Here is a 19,980-nt window from a genome sequence, read left to right as displayed (position 1 = left end):
TACATTTTTTTATTTTTAAAAACCATACACATTACTCGACAAGTTTCAAATGTAAATCCAATCACGATATCCATTTAAAATGCTCAAGATAAACAGACATGAAGTACTTTTTTTATTTCCAAATGTTAAAAGATAAAAAAAAAAAAAAATCCATAAAACAGATGAAAAAAAAACATTCATTCCCATTACAGGAAGACGCTACAGAACAAACTCCTCGTATGGATTCCGCTCGCAATTTGAATATTTTCACTTTGTATGTGATCCTAGCTGCTATTTTTGTCATGTGTGAAACAAGGAACACAAATTCATTTCCCTCAGAGAACGTCGTAAATTTAACATCTCCACTCTCAGTCTACGGCCATTCTTTAAGTAAAGACGGCCCTGCTGCCCAAGTCATCCTGTGTGGATGGCGAGCATCATAACCAAACCTTGAATTAAGTGTGGTAATATACAAATTAAAAAGAGGCCTGTTCTCTTTCACGACGTTTGCACCCTGAGATGAATATTCCATAACACATTTTTTTTGTATATTTAGTGGCCAAAACCCTCCCCCATAGAACGTGATTGGTGTCAAATCATCCAAAATTGGTTTAGCTTCGATGAAAGGTGTCATCGGTATCGTCATAAAAATACAAAGGTACATTTCTATTATTTCTTTTTCAAATCATGATTTGTATCAAAATATTTTTTTTTCACCTCCAAGGAACGCTATGAAATAAAGTACCCTGTGCAGATAGATACCAGTGTATGCCTAGTCTTTATTCTTGAAAAAAAAAAAAAAAAAAAAAAAAATGCACATGTCCAATTCTTTAGCGTTTCCAGTACATCAGGTGTCAAAAATATTTTACAAAGAAATCAAATGCAGCGACATTTATTCATGATGAAAGGAGTTCTATGGACAAGGTTGAGGAAATTAAAAATAAATTAAAAAAGGCTGACCCCCCCCCCCCCCCACAAACACACAGTTATTCTCTTTTTTTTTTTAAATGTGAACAAAACCAGAAGTCAATAGAGTAGAAAGTTTTTACTAAAGTGTGATTTTAAAGATAGTATGAAATATGAAAATTACTCAATTGCTTCTTTTTTGACAGAGACAATGTTTTACTATCTAAATAGACAAAGTCTGAAGTTAAAAAGTGGATTTACTTTACAGATTACTTTTTAAATCAAAGACTTTTTCTATGCCTGAGTAAACAAATGTGGATAATGTAAATTGGCAGAGAGAGAGAGAAGGGGGGAGGGGTAATGTTTTGCCCAGAAAAACTGAAAGGAATTGCACCAATGTTTTTATTTATAAGAAGAAATGAAAACCAGTGTCCGTATTTATCAAGCATCCAGAGAGAGAGAAACTCAAGTCATAGCTGGCCCAGGCTGATCTGGTACTACTTGTAGCTGTAGGAGCATCAGCTGAAATGTTACTGTAGCCAAGGCACATTCACTCTTTAGTCTGTTTGTAGATCAATAAATAGGTGTACTGGCTGAATAGCTATGAAAACAGGGCTAGTATGAACTCAAGTGGTTGTTAAAAAAAAAAAAAAAAATTAAAAAGCTGATAAACTCCAAGTTATTTTAGTGCTTTTGTGAGTTTTGAGCCTTAATGTGCATTAATCATCTTCTCATACAATGAGAAGTGAAGCTAGTTCTGTGAATAATTCCAAATCAGCCTCTTTTCAGTGTAACTCATTTTAAACTACTATAAAAATACAGCCCAAAGTGTCAAAATAAAAACCTAAAAAGAAAAGAAAAAAGAGAACTTGTATTTCATGCTTTGTGAGGACCTCATGGCCGACTGAGGTAAGACTTTGTTTTCCTAGTCCCGACTTTCAGTGGGATTCTAGGCGTCATCCTGAGATGCTTGCTAAATACAGGACCTGGGCTATTATTCTTTAGTCCCTTTTTTCTTTTTTTTTTAAACAAGTCAACCTTTCAACATGTGGAAATCCTTGAACACAACATAATGAACGAAAAGAGAATCCAGAGCTCCAGAAGGTTTTTGTGCACATGAAAACTATCGAAGAAATGGAAGAAGTAAATATTTATAGCGATGTTAGTGGACAGAGGCCCGATATTGTCTTTCCCGTCCCTCAGTCTCCTGTGAACACACGCCCTTTGCGGGAACCTCTTTTTCTATACAAGCCTTAGTGTTTATCGGTTTGGCTAGAAGGTTCTACATTTATCTACAAATATATAACAAATAAAACTTGCAGGCAAAAATAGTTAAGGTTTCAATAGAAACACCCTTTTTTTCCTGAAAATACAGCAGTTTCTGAAATAATCCTCTAATTCATTTTTCTTATTCTGTCCCAGTTTTCTGCATCATACATCAGGAAGCTCTTTTGCCTACAAACGGAAAAAAAGTATCTACAAACTTTGTAAACAGACCTGCTTTTTTCCAAAAACATAAATAACTCAAAATATTAACAGCCAATGGAGCAGAAATAAGTTTCGAATGAGCAAGGGCCAAAGAGATAAATATACAACACCATTCAGATAAAAGAGAAGCTAAAAGGTTCTTTCATAATTCTTACAGACGATCTTCAAGCCAGGAGGAACCTCCCCTTCTCAATTATAATAATAATAATAATAATATTATAACAACAGAATAATAAAAACAGGTCACTTTCAATCCGAGTTTATAATCACCCCTTGTTTACCGAGAAAAACAAAAAGTTACTTTGGGAGGGAGGGGTGGAGACAGAGTCTTTGTGTTGCGTCGGGGGGTATTATTAAGAACCAAAAAAAAGAAAGAAAAAAAATAGAAGACCAAAGCATCCACACCAAGCTGTACATTCCTCTGAATGTTTTGCTGTTCTTTTTTAGTCCAGCCCTTTCACACAGGACTCCACTCTCCTTCTTAACCCTCCGTCTCTCTTCCCCTCCCGAGTGTTCGCTAACTTTGTGTCTGAGTTGAGCTCCCTGGTGGTGGGGCAGATAGAGTGGTGGTCGTGGAGATGGTCAGATCAAAGGGAGGTCTCCAGGCTATGTAGGGGGCTGCCCGGGGCCGAGGGGGTTCCTGATTTGGGGCCGTGGTCTGGTGCCAGGTGGTTGCTGCTCTCCACAGCGTTATTGTTCTGGTTGAGGGTTGGTGGGACAGTGGGAGAGACCGGCGTGGTGATGGCAGTGATGGTGGGGGGGACTGCGTTGTCGGGCGTTGCCGTGGGCGAGGGCGGGGTGGGCGTGGCGTTGCGGGGGGAGGCGGAGTTTCGCTTGGTGGGGGCGTCGTCCTCAGCGTCCGTGTCGTCGATGAGGGGGATGTGGGGCTCAGAGTCCTCTATCCGGAACTCGGGGTGGGTCATGAAGTTGTGGATGGAGGAGCGCGACTCAGGCTTCTCCAGCCCCTCATAGAGGGAGACGTTGCTGCGGAATGCATTCACCACCCGGATCTGGGAGGAAGGGAGGAAAAGTATGGAAAAGGTGTAGACATTTTAGTTCCATTCAGTAGGGGTGCACATATACGTTTTTGTATTTTGAACACCTGAAATACACCACAAGATTGTAACACGGTTTTATTGGGTCAATAATAGGTGAGTTTTTAAGGGGGAAACAATACTATCATTAAAGGGGAAAACTCTCAGAGACACGTGCAGGTGATCAGTTATGTCGAGTTGTATATCTACAACCTGTACCAGTTAACTGGAAGTTGTAAGTAACCCTCCTGTCTTAATATGGATTCTAGATTACAGAACGATTGGAAATCAAAGTGTGAACATGTTACTGAATTTAGAGCTAGTCTGATAAAATAAAAAATCTCACGCTAATGCCTAGGAAAAAAATCTTAGGTTGCAGTATTGTTTATTGCGTGTAAAGGGATAGATAGAAAAACCTGCATCCGGTGCAAATAGACTCTCAACTTTAAATTCATGTTGGGAATGAAAGAATCTGCCAGTGTCTTGGGATAGTGTACAAACCAGCGACAAACCCGATGCAATGTGCGTGTGTTTTTGTGTGTGTGAGTACAGTAGTGTTATTTCACAAAAAAACACTAAGTAGAGGTATGTATCTGATTAATCAAAATGCAAAATAAGAAAACCGAGAGACAAGAGGAATGCTGTTCTTTAGACAAAGTTACAGAGAGAGAGAGAGAGAGAGAGAGAGAGACAGAGAGACAGAGAGAGAGACAGAGAGAGACAGAGGCCGGACACAAGAGATTACTGTTGTTACATGCTGAGGAGAGAGAGAGAGAGAGAGACAGAAGGAGATGAGAAAAGACAGACAGAAAGGGGGTGGTCAGTTATAGCTCATGTTTGTGGGATAAAAACAAAAAAGCTGCGGCAGCCAAGCATGTCTACAAGCTGCTTTTTTTAAAATGGTCAAAAACAGCACAACTCACAAACGAGACCATAAGACTTTGAACCCATGCAGAGCGTGGCGCTACCTTGTGTTCAATGGTAGTAAACCTTTGAGTATAGCCCATGACACATTTCACAGAATCTAAAGAAGAATATGTGGGGAGTCAGTGGTATTCATTGTTTTTTTCGGGGGTCATTCTGGCGACACACACACATTGCCAGGAGGAAACATTCTGCCAACAAACAAAGTAATTACAAAAGAAAAAAAGACTTGAAGAAAAGTTCCAACTCCTGAATGGAAAAATGTAGAGTTTAGAAAATGAACAGCCGCGGAGGTCAGGTCCAAGAGATATTCCGAGTGCCACCTGAGACGGAGATCTAAACATTTCTGTAGCATTGCATCCTTTTTTTTTTTTTTCAATACACTGGGGAAAAAACATAATTGGATCTGCTGGTAATGTGTCTGGGAAAGTCCCACATGTTTACATTCGAGAGCGTGGTCATTTATTCCATTAAGCTTGTTTTCGTGCCATCTGTTAGACATTTAACAAAAATCCACTGCCGGTTCCGAGTTCTGCCGGTTCTGAAAGAGAAAGAGTCGTCGTCAAGAGCAACAACAGTTCTTGCAAGGGACACGAGAGGAAATGACATCAAAATGATTTTTAACAATGAATTTTCCATGACATTTTACTCCATTTCCATAACCTTATTTAGGCCTGTTTGGCAATCATATGGCTCAATAATGAAGCTCTTACTGCGTCTCTTTTGAGCCATGTGTGGCGTTTGTCTTTCAAAAGCCATGAATTATTAAAAACTGAACCCTGAAGGCATTCTTGCGGATAAGCAAACTGCTAACTAATGGTTTGCTAACTTTACTATGTTCCAGAAAAACTGCCAACTAGCTGCATCCCAATGTGTATCACTTAGTAAAGTTTAACTGATCACACAGGTGCGTCGCAACGCTAGATTTTGAACAATAGCAATTCAAGGAACTATTTCACATAACGTCAGACAGGTTTGGGGATTTTAATGAACATCTTTTAAACACTAGCGAAAATTAGTGTAAATTCCAAAACTTTTCCAACCCATTCAGTTAACTCCAAAGCATTTCCAAGCCTGGGAAACTTTTTTAAATAATTGTTAAAACACCCTCTTCTTCTCCCAGCAAACTCCCAGAAACAGCCAGAGCTGGAGAAGAAGGTCATTATGATGTTCACTGATATTTGGGTAGATTTTGTCACATTAAGTGGAGGGTCCGTGTCATGGTTTAGTCTCTATAATTTGTTTTTATAGCGTGATCATGGGCGTATACTCAAAACATTTACCCAGCAAAGGGAACTAGAGAGCTGCGACACAGACCCATGGCTGCTACAGGGGGGTGCAGAGCGGACTGAGAAAGCTGCAGACACAACCTGGTGACTGTCAATCCAAAATAAGGTTTTTTGTCAAATAGTTAATACATATTATCCCCCCCAGAGATAACAGTTAAACAATTCCTTTTTTTCTGAGACCAAAGCAGAAGCAGAACAGAAAAAACATGAAGACACAGAGAAAAAACACCTGGGCAATAGAAGCGACCTAGGTTACAGGGAGGGGAACATATATATAGATATATATAAACAGCAGTTTGGTTGAAGCAACATGGAAGATGTGGTATTTTTGATGTCTTTTTGTAGGAGCATGAGAGAGTAAAAGTGTCAACGTTAGGTGAGAAGAAGAGTGGAGGAGGAAAGATGTTAGAAGAACAGAAGAGATATGAAAATAAAAAATAAAGTCTCATGCACTAGAGGAGAACACGCACTCACACCCCACAGTGGCAGAAGCGGTGCTGGCGGGAGTGGCAGTAGTGGTAGTAGTAGTAAAGGCTACATGTGTAGGGCTAGAAACATTGGTTACATCGTGCTGTTGCTGGCTGGAGTTGGAGGCCTGCCGCCTTAGGCCCCCCTGAAAGGAAGTTCCACTCTGGAAAGCACTCACTACATCCATCTGCAAAGAATCGGGACAGCGTTGACAGGAGAAGAAGCCCAGAGGAAATATAAAACAAAACACAGCCAGAGGAGAGAGAAAAGAGAGAAAAAAGGTGAAGAAAAGGCACCAGTAACCATAGAGAAATTGTCACGTAGTAATTGGATTTTAGACATAGTTGAAAAAAAATGAAAAAAGGGGGCCTGGTTGGGTTTAAAGGCTCTGATTGGAGGGAGAAAAAAAAATCTGACTTGACTTTCACTCTTTTCTCTGCAGAATCCTTCTGTAACTTCCGGCTAAAGCCATGCCAATACTCTCTTTTGAGCGTGCTTTCCATCCAATTCCAATTCACTTGCTTCTCATCAGTACCTTCAAAAATGGTGGCGCTTTAGCAGGTGGATTCAGAACGAGCCAGGAAAAAGGGCATAGGAACCAGCTTTAGCTCAGAAGCAGAAGAGAACAAATTAGAGGGAAGGCTTATTTTATTTTTTTTAGAGCACAAGCCATTCTTTAACCAATGCCGAGAGAGAGGACAAACGCATTGATTCTAAAGCAAATCAGAGAGTTAAAAGGTTTTTATGGCTTGTGATTCCCTTGGGTGTGTGGTGTGCGTTGTGTGTAGACTGGTTACCTGAGTCTGGATGCGGTTGAGGCCTCTGAACCAGAGGATCTGACCACGGCGCAGCTCTCGTTCTGCGTGGTCGATCTCCTCCATCTCCTCCATGTCGTCTAGCTCCTCGTCGGGGATCTCCTCCTGGTGTGTGCCATGACCCGCCGTCTTCAGGAACTTTAAGCGGCTGGTGGGTATCGAGGAGATCACCTGAATAGCATTGAAGTTGTACTCCGTAAGATTTTTTTTATCTGGTTAACTGTCCTCACCTCCAAATGGTGAGTTAAAACAAAAAGGTGATTGAGCATACGACCCACTGCTGAAAGCGCCTGTAATATGCCGCTTTGCCCTGTTATACTATCGGAAGTTAACCGCAGGTTTGCAGGTTAGAACTGCCAATATACTGACTTCATACAGTCAATAATTATTTATTATTATTTATTTAAAATTAAGAATTAATGTTATATCCTTATGGCTTACTGCACTTTATTTATAACCGATGGAAAGTACATCTCCTTCCTTCCCTTTATCCCATTTAAAAGCAAATGGCAGTAACAGCACAGCACTCAGAAATGAGCACCTTACTGGCAAAAGGCAGGAGTTCCTTCTTTTGGACAATCTCTTGTTTGGAACCAATTATCTTCAGCTGCTTTCTCAGCTCTACAACTGTGAGCTTGCATGCGCTCAGCCGCCCCTGTTTACTTGAGTCTTGCCAGAAAACGTTGGCAACGCCATTATTTTTAGATTGATGAGAGTGGATAATGACGGAGTGTGTGCACTGCTCAGTAGGACGAGTGTGGGCAGTAAGAGCAAACTAGAATAACATCAAACATGTATTATGACTATCTGCCATTGTCAGCAGCAGCAGTGAGGAATTTCAACCCTCAATCTCTCACTGTCAAAAATGACAAACCAGAGATAATTGAAACTGAAATAGGCCAAAAAAAAAAAAATATTCTAAAAAATATATATTCTAAAAGATACATTATATATATATAAAATATAAAAAATATTAATAATTGTGACAAACACTTAAGGGCCAATATAACAATGTAAACTTAAGCCATGTTCTATGCAGTAAGACTACACCATATGATTTGCTCAAACATTGGTTCAATATTAATTTTGTCCTTATCCGTGTCTCCCCAGCAGCAGAACATTCTGTACTGTTACACTTCTTTGGCCACCATTAGACACCCACTTAGCCAACTCCAACACAGGGGGGCAGTGTCACACCATGTTTTTTTGCATCCAGCCAATCAGAGACGAAGATGAAGCTCTGCTGTATGGTCACATCATACCTGTCCCCATAGTAGAGAGCCGAAGCCCAGGAAAGTGCACCACAGCCACTGGTCGATGGTCAGAGCCACGCAACTGAACGGCTTCCCTCCGAACTGCACTATGACGAACTACAGGAGACAGGAAGACGGTGTTAATTAGAGAACAACTTTTAGATGAAAACTTTGCAGGGTTTTGAATCTCGAGGAAGTCATCATCAACAAAGCAAATTCACATGAACCACCAACAAATTAGTAGCCACAAGAAAGCCCGGGTCTATTTTACCTGTATAATGAAGGTACCAAAGACAATACTACAGAAGATGAGGTTGTTGAAGATGCCATCAAAGACATTTCTTTCGCCGTGGATCTTGCGGGCGTTGATCTCGTTGAAAAGCTGCATCAGCACAAAGGTGTTGAAAACGATGGTGTAGTGTTCGGAAGCCGGCGCGTGGAGGGGGGCGTTCCTGCCGCTGTCAATGTCAAATATTTGCTCTCCTATAGGAAGCAATCAAGAGAGCAGTTTGTTGAAATACAATTGAATAATTGGCTAATGCGCATACAAAAAAAAAAGTCCACTGAACCACACACAGTAGTGCTGTCTCTCACCGGCAAAGAGCAGAGTGAAGATGATGACTAGCTGGAAGACTCCCTGGCCCAGGATGTTCTTCATCATAGTGCGGGAGATGAGAGGCTTGTTGCGGCCGTACGGTTTCCGTAGCAGCAGGGCTTCTGTGGGCGGCTCTGTGGCCAGGGCCAGTGAAGCAAAGGTGTCCATGATGAGGTTGACCCATAACATCTGCACTGCTTTCAGTGGAGAGTCCTGTGGGAGAGAGAGAGAGAGGGGAAAAAATAATCCATCAAAAGATTCACATCACTGTAATATCTCAAAAATCACTAAGAGAAATTTAGTTTTAGTTTTATTTTTGAAAATCAAGAAAATTAGATATATGCAAAATATATTGAATACGTAAAACATATCTGAAATAATAGATATAAATCACTGCTTTAGGATGCAGAACACAGCTCAGTTCATTAACAAACAAAATCATTAAGGAATTTCACATTTCACTCGATATTTCTAATGCGTGAGGAAGATCTCTGATGAAAGAAAATGCAGCATGCAGCATATGAGCCAGTTTGAAGGTGCACAGCACATTTTTGTATTTCCTCCATTTGACATCTGTCCCTCCTGAGGTTTTATTATTGCTTGATCTGAAACTGATAAATTGATCTGAAATAAAGCGTTATAGTTATTTCAGTGTGTTGCTGCCAGCTGAATCAACTCCATGGTTGATGAATCAAAGTGTGAACTAGTTAAACTTTTTTATGAATTTTTGGTGCCAACCTGTGTAATGCAGGCTCCTGTAAACGCTACTATGACGGCCACCACGTTGACAGTGAGCTGGAACTGGAGGAACTTGGAGATGCTGTCGTAGACGTTGCGTCCCCACATCACGGCTTTGACGATGCTGGAGAAGTTGTCGTCGGTCAGGATGATGTCAGACGCCTCCTTGGCTACGTCTGTGCCCGCAATGCCCTGAAAGACAAGAGCAATGATTTAACATGTTTCACGGTGGTATTACTCAGTTGTGGCTCGGAAATTGTTTTGTACATATGCAAGATAAGAAAATGACATATTTGACCTTAACTTAAATAAGAGATAGTAAACTCACCATAGCAAAGCCCACATCGGCTTTCTTCAAGGCAGGACCATCATTAGTACCATCTCCCGTCACTGCTACAACTTGTCTCTGTTCTAACACTGTGCTGTCGATAATACCTAGGCAAAAAGTAAAATAGGAATATTTCAAATGCGACCAAACAAAGCATCCTTTACATATTTTAGCCACACCAGAAGAACAGAACTACCTTTCACTAAGGTGTGTTTGTCTGTGGGGGAAGAGCGAGCCAGTACTCGTAGTTTGGGCCAGATCTTGTCAATGCGTTCTTGTTCAATCTAGAAACATGACAGACAGAACCCTAATAGAATCCCAACAGTACATTGTAAACAGTCTGTGAGGTATAGTGGTATTTTGGCTGAAGGGCCCACCTCTCCTTTCTCGTTGCGTATCCGTCGGTTGAACTCTTTGCCCTCCATGCAGAGGAATTCATCTCCGGGCAGCAGGATGCCACACTTGGTGGCGATGGCTCGAGCTGTGTTGATGTTGTCCCCTGTCACCATGCGCACCGTGATGCCCGCACGCTGGCATTTCTTTATGGCGTCTGGAACCTGGAAAGCGGGAATGAAATGCGTCTCATTTTTTCATCTCTCTTGGGGATGTCAAGTAAAAGTTAAGCTTAGTTACACTGTTACATTTTAACATTGAATCAAATAATTTGAATGTTCTACTGTAAAGGTTTGTTCAGGTGAAGCAAATTTAGAATGGAGTCCCTTTGCTCTCAACAAGCCACCTCAAAACTAGGGGTGTAACGGTACATGTATTTGTACCGTACCGTGACGGTACAGGCACGTATTTGGTGTTACAGAGGTGGACCGCGGTCCGTTCGTGGCGTACATAGCGTTATATGGCGAATGTACAGGCTTGTTTTGCTGTGTGGAACTTAAAACTTGTCGTCGGAGTTCCCCCCGGACCATTTAGCCTCCGGCTCGGCTCGCACGTGCGCAGTAGCAGCCAGCGAATGAGAGTCTCTTATCTCCATGGTGAGCATGAGGGTCAGGCAGTGTTGCTAACTTAGCAACTTTGTCGCTATATTTAGCGACTTTTCAGACCCCTCTGGCGACTCTTTTTTCAAAAAAAGCGACCAGCGACCTCTAGCCGCTTCTTCTGGTGTTATTGGTGACTTTTGGAGACCCTGGCTGTCGCTAAAGCATGTATCGCTCTTAACTTCTAAACGAGCAGCGGGTGACTCCGCGGCCACTCCCCCCGTCCCAGAGCACTGACAGGCGGCCGAGTTTTCACGCAGCAGTCCCTCCCAGCTGCGGTCAGAGCAAGAGATAAACAGATCTCCGCTCTAGTGTTCCGTTTGCATCCCTACTAGCAGTTGTAGCAGCGTTCCCCCCTCGTTTACAGTCTATCAGTAGTGCAAATAAAGATGTTATACAGTGCTATCGAACAGAGAGCGAACTGCATGACGAAAGTCAACAGGAAACCGGAGCTTGGAGGCGTCCCCCTGTTATTCAAATCCCGTTTGAGAGATAATTTAAGATTCCAGGTGAATTATGAAAACAGTGATAGACGTTTGGAACAATGTCGGCAGAAGGGGCATTGTTTCACTGCGATCGCCTATGCGGCAACACGTCGAACATGCATGCGCATTTTAGAAGGCAACATCCAGGTGTTACTATCACCATTACCGTGAAGAAAAAATGATGCCACATTGTATCTCCTGCCTGATGCTGTGTAACGCAGTATTGTTACTTTATCTAATTTTCATGGCGTGCACAACATAGAGTGCACCGTCACTGGTGAGGTGGGGTTTGTTGATTTTTTAAGACCACTTGACCACCCAAAAGTTGTGTGGTTTGCCGAAAATCACGCCAATAAAAAAAATATAAACAAATAATAAAAAAAATACGGGGCGATAGTGTAGGCCTATTACAGAACAGTTTGTGGCGTTCGGAGCGCAGCATCTAGGTCTACTATAGGCTACTGACGAAAATCACACAACACATTGCATCTATTTATTAACAATATTTATGAATTTAGGCTATATTTTGCTGCTCCAACTCAAATTCAGCCCAGCCAGGCGATAGTTAAGTTTCAGTTTCGTTTTCATCTCCGTGGTATACAGCCGTTTGGACCAGCTGATCGGCTCCCGACAGCAGGAGTCAGTCTGCGTTCCAGTTGTAGCCTACTGGGAAGTCGGATTTATGGTGCCAGTGATAACTGAACTAAATGATAAAATAAAGCGATCTTCTCCTTCCTATATCTGTCTATCTTTATCCCTCCACTGCACACTCAGTCACTACTATCCATGCTAAAAGGAAGCAGGATTATAACCTCATTTAGCACATTATTTTTAAATATTTTATATTATTTATTTATTTTCTCCCCCATCTAATGTTGACGATTTTTAGAAAAATGTGTTGGTCTGTAAGCGCTAAGGGAGCATGTTTAAATAAAACCTGTGAACCTTAACTTTTAAATGTATTTTATTTCATGTTTCTATGTGCTACGCAGGCTTAGATATTAAGGTTTTGGTAGACTTGACAATTCGTACTATTTTTTCAGAAAACCCTCAGGCATTAAGGACATGCATCCTAGATTGCAATAGTCATCAATGGGTTAAGAGAGCTGCATCAATATTTTCTTTTTTTAAAGTCAAAAAGGCCCATTAATAGCCTACTGTATATTTTTTCATTGCAATTTTAGTTACTGCACCTACACTAGTATTTAATAAGTATTTTATTTATTGGAGAATTGCAGCAGTATTTTTATATTTGTTATGCATTTTATTTGTATGTTACATACTGTCAGCTAGTTACTGACAGCTAAAGCTGTTCATTCTCCCTTAACTATGAACTGTACCGTACTGTACCGTACCGTGACTTCAAAACCGAGGTACGTACCGAACCGTGACTTTAGTGTACCGTTACACCCCTACTCAAAACCACTGGCAGTTGTTTCCAGCAATCAAGCTGATAGAGCGCTTTTTTTCCTGTATGCCCAGCAAAACATGGCAGAAAGCCAAAGTAAATGAAAAAGAAAGTGGATCATCTTGCAAGCTAATGAGCCAGTTTTATTTCAAACATTTGTTTAGTTGCCTCACCATGGAACTGCTCCCTCAAAAGCCTCAATACCATTACTCCTACGCTGGCTCAGGATTTGATGCTTGCGCCAAAGTGGAGCCACTGCTCATGGCATGTCCTTTCATTACATGTTCTTGCTTTACTCAGAAAGCATAGGTGCCTAACAGTCCAGTGAAAAGAACTGACCCTGAAAGCTAAATTAAGTAAATCATTTAATGAATGTAATCCAGATGAAAATATCTGAAAATGTGTGCCGTCTTCCTCATATTTGAATGAGTTTGTGCCTCATTCCTCTCATTGATGGATGACTTTTCACACTCCCTTTAAGTACGATTCTAGATACTATTGTGATGTCAACACATCATATGAAATAATAATAATAATAAATAATATTTTAATTTCATCACGTTTCAATAAAAAACACCATTTTGACGTAGCCCCATGCTGATGTGTGCATCTCCCTGCCTGTGTGAGCACTAACCTCGGGTCTGACGGGGTCTTCAATGCCCACCACACAGATGCATGTCAGTCCACTGAGGATGTCGTTCTCATTGTCCCAGTCAGGCTCCCCCTCGCTGGGAGGGAAATCACGGTACGCCAGGCAGATGGTCCTCAGGCCCTCGGAGGCCATGGGCTCAATCACTTTATTCACCATGTCATCTCTGTCCCGCGGGCGAAACACCTTGGACTCGCCGTTTGCTGTCTGAACTTTATAGCACCTAGGAGGTGAAAAGGGCAAATCTTAATATGCAAGAGTAGAGGAGAGAAAAAAAAGAGGTGTGTAGCGAGTGCAGAAGGGCAATATATTCATAGACTGACAGGCATTAGACGAGCTACGGCCGAGAATCATGAATAGGGAGGAAATCATTTAGATGAGATAAAGGGTTAAGGGCAGAGAAGACAAAGCATTTGAATGGCGAGATGGAGTAGTAAGAAAGTCCCACTAGGTCCTCTGTGGGTTAAAAAGAAGCCTGCTTGGTTAAGAGGCTTACAGAGTTGTTACGGGCTCATTTTCTCAGCGCCTGTTTTTAAGTCGCAAAGTAAGGGGCTTGGGTGGGTAGCTGCTTAAGCCATTACACATATCAGTTACTGCAAAGACTGGCCGGCTGGAACAAGTAAAGAAAAATATCTATGGAATAATCAATTCATCGATTAAAATAATTTATGTGCACAAAAGTGGTCACACACTTCATACGTTGGAGAACATGCGGAGTGAGCACCAAAGACGAAGACAGGTTTCTTACTTTTTTAGGAGGATTTCCGAGGCGCCTTTGCTGAACATACGGAAGCTGCCGTCGGCCATCTTCAACACGGTGCTCATGGACTTGCGGACGGAGTTGAAGGTGTAGACTTTGTATAGTTTCTCCTCGGGGATCTCCTGGCGAATAGCCTGGTAGTCGCGCTTCAGGTCATTGGAAAAGCCCAGCAAGGCACATTCTGTCTTGTTGCCCACCTGGCGGGGCAGCCCACCTTCTTTCTCTGGAGGCTGAGGGGAAAAATGGGGAAGAGAGTGTAAAGTATGCAATGCTATGCTCATGGTGATACATTGTTCATTCATAGAGGCAGGGTTCCCACACACTTTTTAAGAATACAATTTCAAACATATTCCATGACATTTTTTCCCAATTTCCATAACCGTATTTTAGTAGCTTGAAGTAGGTTTGCCTGTTTCGCAATAATATGCAAGCAAGCTAGATTTAAACAATAGTAATTCAAGAAACTATTTACTTTTCCAGACATGTCATGACTGTGGGAACCCTGTAGACTGAGGGACATTGCTTCATTGAGGCCTACCATGATCTTAGTAGTGTAGGCGCAGTTGACAGCGATGCCCAGAATCAGCAAGTCTAAAGAGGAGGCGGGGACACTCTCGGGCTCAGGGACCTTCCTGTAGTATTTCTCAGCGAGCCAGGCCTGCACCACAGTCATGCGGTTCATGGTTAGCGTACCCGTCTTGTCAGAGCAGATTGCTGTTGCGTTGCCCATGGTCTCACAGGCATCCAAATGACGCACCAGGTTGTTGTCCTTCATCATTTTCTGTACGGTGATAAAACAAAGTATGAAATGATTATATGTTGACGGTAATGGCTGCTTGATTGGATAAAGCTCTTAAGACTTCAGCATAGGAGGGGATCTTAGCATTGGCTTTAGGGTTTCAGTTAACCAAGTCTCCCTGACTTAAAAGCCTGGCCCTGCTTGTTTTAATAGGCTAAAGTTTAAAGCTTGTCCGCACTTTGGTTAGCAGACTTTACCTTAACGGAGTACGCCAGGGAGATTGTAACAGCGAGCGGCAGGCCCTCGGGAACAGCCACCACCAGGACGGTCACGCCGATGATGAAGAATTTGACAAAGAACTGAACGTAGATGGGGGTGCACTCCTTGACCCAGGGCAGATTCTGGATCCAGAAGGTGTCCACTACAAACAGCACCACCAGGATAATGACAGTGATGGCCGACATAATCAGTCCTGAAGGAAGAACGGAGGAAAGGGGACGATTAAAGCAATCGTATGGAATATTATGTACAAAATGTGTTACTTTTAAAATGGAAGAAATTCTGTTGGGAGAGCCCAAGCACATACAATTTGTATGTTTAACAACTTCTTAAGCATTCAGCTCTGCCGGAATCATGTGTTTTTATGTGTGTCCGTACTCACCGGCTTTTCCAATCTGTACAGCTAGTTTGGTCAGTTTGCCCTGGAGAACGGACTTCTCTTTCTTTGAAGTATTTGCTTTCTTCTTCTCCTCCGCCTCTACCTCGTCACTGTTCAGAGGCTGCATTTCCATGGCGGCACCATCCTGTGCTTTAGCTACAGCAAAGAAAAAAAAGGGGAAATATGGTACATGAAATGGCCTGACAGATACACTTAAGTAATGGCCATTGCAAATAAGTGATGATAAGCAGTGCACACAAATGTAATGTACAGAATTAGATTTTTACATAAAAGCAACAGTCTTTAAGGTCTGTATGTTTTAATAGCCTTCCATGTGTCATGGATGAAGCACTTGTCTGAAATGAAAAGGATTTCTGCTCCAACCAGTCTAGCAGTTGTAACAAATCAGCAAATGACACACAAGAGATGCATTCTTTACTCAGTCGCCAAATGATTTGCCTATTTGCATACATTTGCAAGAGCTGAAACAAAACCTTCCTGTTACATCTGTGAATGAATAAACTATATTTGAACCTATGACATACAAAACTGTATTTTAGTTAGTTAATCTCAACTTTTTTTTTTTTTTACTTTTAGACTATGTGGTTTAGTGGGGTTCAAGTCACAGAAGCTTCAAACAGCATGATGAAACTAAGGTATAATGGAAAAACTTCAAATACATAACCGAGAACTACATTTCAAGATAACGGATCAAATGAAAAGTGACTTTCAAGTGGGGACGAGATGTTACATCACTCAAAATCATGGTAATGCTTTTCTTGCTTCCATCCATGGGATGTAAAATGCCAATGTACTTATGTACAATCGTACAAGTACCTGGGCTTTTTTCTAGAAGAAAATATCTCTTTCAATCATCACATTGAGTGTCTTACTAAAAAGCTAAGAATGAAACTGGGTTTCTTGTACAGAAATAAATGTTTTTCTTTTGGTGCCAGGTAGAAAATTGTCCAAGTCGTTTTTTTATCTGTAATTGATTATGGTGATATTTTATATATGCGCGCAAATTCATCATCTCTGAAAATGCTAGATTCTGTGTACCATGCAGCATTACGGTTTGTCTCAAACTCTGGATTCCGAACACACCATTGTAAATTGTATGAGAAAGTTGGTCTGTCTTCCTTATACACCCGTAGGATGGAACACTGGTATATGTTTCTTTATAAGGCAATTTTGCACGATCTGCCTCCTTATTTGTGTTGTCTAATGGTTCCTAGAACAAACAGTGCTTGTATCACTCGTTCTAGCAGTTTGATTATGTATAACGTTCCTCGGACTCGCACTACGTTTGGTGAAAGTGCCTATAAATCTTTTGCCCCCTCATCATGGTGTAAGCTACAGGAACACCTTAAACTTGAATCCCTTATCACCATGAACAATTACAAAAGCAGGATTAAGGACTATTTAACCACAAACTGTACATGCCCGGTTACTGAACACTGACTTACTGCCAATGAGATTGATGCTTTGTGACTTTTTATTTAATTAAAAATTTTTATTGTGTTTTGTGTCTTGTTTAAAGTGTGAAATTGTGTTTTTTAATGTGAAACGTTTATGTTTTTATGCAGCCTTCTTGGCCAGGACTCTCTTGAAAAAGAGATTTTGAATATCAATGAGAATATTCCTGGAAAAATAAAGGTTAATAAAATGTTTAAAAAAAATTCAGCAGTGATATGACGGCACAGTAATTAGCTGGAAGAGTCAGAAGTGTAATAAACAGCCTCCCACCTAAAAGGTTGAAAGAACAGGTTAACTTCCTAGTAGCAGTGGGATCTGTCTGAGGAATGGCCTCCTCCTTCGACAGCAACCACAGCAGTTGTTGCCCCAGAAGTCTCTTTCATCTCTTCCTCAACATCCCTCAGGAATCCCAAACCCACATCTAACCTGGTAACCTTGGAGACGCAATGCCTCTAATGGCAAAGGCGGGAGGGAGGGAGAGACCGAGAGAGAGGCAGCAAGCAGGGCCAACAGGGGCCGGTCTCTGTCATGTTGCTCACCACCATGATAAAATCATTAGCTCTGCCGGGCAATGAGGCTACTGCTTCTACAGGACAACTGAAAACCTCTTTCTCCTCTCTCACTTAGCTGATATTACTAGCATGCAGCATTTGGGCAGTGGCTTTGTTTCGTTTGTGAATGCATGCATGCATGCAGCAAGAAGGAGGGGCTCCTGCAGCTGCTGTGGACTGTGGCTTGTTCTGCACTTACATGGCCTGTGTAATCTCAGTCTAAAGGATTACTGTTGATTCCTGGCAGGCAGAGGGAATCTGTGAACCAGGGACTAGTGCCAGGGTTTGTGGTCACAGACCCAAGCAACTACTCATCATAGTGTCCCAGCAGGACAAAAAGTAAAGCCTGGCTAGCTGGCCGAGTTACCACCAAACAGCATTACCGTCGCTGTCAGTCTGAAAATTGCACCACTGCGAGCCTTAACAGTTTGACTGAATAGCTCCGATAGGGACATCAATAACAATCAAATTGTGTGGCCCAGAGGGAGAGTAGAGCAGAGAGATGGGCGGGAAAGCAGATGTTCTGGCCCCAGAATTGTAACATGGCTTTAATCTCCCCAGCACTAATCGCTCTAACTGGATTCGGTAGCACCTGCTGCTCAAAGCGCAACGTGCCAGGGAAGGACGACAGAGAAGAGGAGATGGAGACAGAAGGCATGGGCAGACAGCACAACGGATAGGCAAGAGCAGTAAACACCGCATCAGGGTCATGTGAAAACATGCAACTCCTCATTACTTGCATTAAACCCCTTTAGGCAATTATTAACAACGCTTTAACCTACATCCAGTGCTGTGAAATGGGGAGGGAGATACTGATAAAGCTAATACATAAAGCCCTAAGCCATGAGGCAATTATATATGGTTGTGTGTGTGTTTGTGTATGTGCAAGTGTAAGCAACTTACCTTTCTTCCGATTTTCCGCGGCTCCCTCCTGCTTCTTGTCTGTGGAGAAATACAGTAGTAGTTAGTGGTAGACAAAACACAGTAACTTTATCATTAAACAGGATTGTAAAATATTACGGTATGTATATTATCGGTTATATAACTATGTCAATTCCCTTCGATTAACTAAGAGTTCTTTCAAAACAATAAACCACTGCCATGACATTTAAAAAACATTCTTTTACATTAACTGCAGAGCCTCACCTTGCATATCCTGCTGAAGAGGCCTGCCTAACTAGCGTAACCTTTGTTCTTATTGTGAATGCAACACTCATGCCAACGTAGCAATTTTTTCCTGCACAGTCTTAACCCTTTTTGCTTTCAACACAAAAAAAATGTCTTACTAGAATGTTCAACCCAAGAAATAGTAAGGGAAATAAACAGCCAGGTTACTAACTTTTCCTCTGTTTCTTCTTCTCCTCCTTTTCCTTTTTCTTTTCCTCCGCTTCCTCCTCATCTTCTTCGGCCGAGCCGAGCAGAGTCATGATGATTCCAGTTTGAGAGTTGACACCCACAGCGGTGACCACCATTTTCCCTGAGCCTTCCATTACATGGGTGCCTTTGGACAGAGGAGGAAAAGAGAACTTGAGTCAATAATGGAAGAGAGGGCACTGGCTACGTACTGGATACGACTGAATTATTTGTACCATGCTTCACTTTGTTTCCAAAATGACTTGCACCACCTTTTCGTTTATACTTGGTGCAGTAGCTTTAGACCTGACTAAATATACATATCTACATGCTTCTTGCTTGGAGTTTTATATTTTGCTCCAGACTTAATGTTGAGCTAGATTCCTTTGCTTACTGAGAAGGTGGTTATGCCAGGCTTTCAACACAGCTACGCACAAGAAGGACAAAATAAATGCAGGTTTCTCAATAAATACAAAAGGAATGATGCATTAGCAAGTAAATAGAGAAGGAAACACAGTCCCTGATGCAATTACCCGCCAAACCTTTAATCAACGGCCTTTAATCAAAAGCCAATTGTCAGTCCGGGTGAATTAAGGGAATACTGAGAGAGGTCACAACAGGGTTTCTCCAAAGTTTAATATCTCTGGGTCTAGATTATTCTCAAGACATGGGGAAACCTTGTCCATTTGTACAGAACAAGCAAATAACAGAAGAGAAAATGGGGAGAGATTACCTGCCTGTGCTAAGGGAAATCAAAAAGCATTGATTGAGCAATGCACACACACACACGGAGCGGCGTCTCCACGTAGCAACACCGAGACCTATTACAGCTTCACATCTGTGGAGAGTGGATGGCTCATACTTGATTACACTGAGCGGCAGAATGGGGGACACCACATTCACTTTCACTATTATGTTTTAATATTTTTGAGCATTTCGGATGCTTTTATTGATAGTGTGGAGTTTCAAAAAGCTCTTTCAAAGAGCAGATCAAATATCAATTTAAAAATCAAGGAAAGAAAGATTAGGGTCAGTTTCCCCATTGAACTGTGTCCAAATTATATCTTCAAAGTCTATTAAAAAATATAGCTT

General features: G+C 41.6%; 1 protein-coding gene across 1 annotated transcript in view; it reads right to left on the bottom strand.

The window, feature by feature from the left end:
• The window catches only part of atp2b1a (ATPase plasma membrane Ca2+ transporting 1a), a 41,498-nt gene continuing 21,518 nt past the window's right edge, over positions 1 to 19,980 (bottom strand). The window contains exons 6-21 of the mRNA XM_080050732.1: positions 18,875 to 19,036; positions 18,439 to 18,477; positions 15,512 to 15,664; positions 15,108 to 15,322; positions 14,650 to 14,892; positions 14,100 to 14,341; positions 13,337 to 13,574; positions 10,195 to 10,374; positions 10,014 to 10,101; positions 9,818 to 9,924; positions 9,490 to 9,681; positions 8,751 to 8,964; positions 8,428 to 8,639; positions 8,166 to 8,273; positions 6,886 to 7,074; positions 1 to 3,383 (exon numbers count right to left, since the gene is read on the bottom strand). Of these exons, the coding sequence (XP_079906858.1) occupies positions 2,961 to 3,383; positions 6,886 to 7,074; positions 8,166 to 8,273; positions 8,428 to 8,639; positions 8,751 to 8,964; positions 9,490 to 9,681; positions 9,818 to 9,924; positions 10,014 to 10,101; positions 10,195 to 10,374; positions 13,337 to 13,574; positions 14,100 to 14,341; positions 14,650 to 14,892; positions 15,108 to 15,322; positions 15,512 to 15,664; positions 18,439 to 18,477; positions 18,875 to 19,036 (3,005 nt within the window). The 3' untranslated portion in view covers positions 1 to 2,960. The remainder of the gene's footprint in view (positions 3,384 to 6,885; positions 7,075 to 8,165; positions 8,274 to 8,427; positions 8,640 to 8,750; positions 8,965 to 9,489; positions 9,682 to 9,817; positions 9,925 to 10,013; positions 10,102 to 10,194; positions 10,375 to 13,336; positions 13,575 to 14,099; positions 14,342 to 14,649; positions 14,893 to 15,107; positions 15,323 to 15,511; positions 15,665 to 18,438; positions 18,478 to 18,874; positions 19,037 to 19,980) is intronic.

The sequence above is a fragment of the Ammodytes marinus genome (genome assembly GCF_949987685.1).
Source record: "Ammodytes marinus genome assembly, chromosome: 22".
Classification (NCBI taxonomy): domain Eukaryota; kingdom Metazoa; phylum Chordata; class Actinopteri; order Uranoscopiformes; family Ammodytidae; genus Ammodytes; species Ammodytes marinus.
This window is presented reverse-complemented; position numbering and strand designations above follow the sequence as displayed.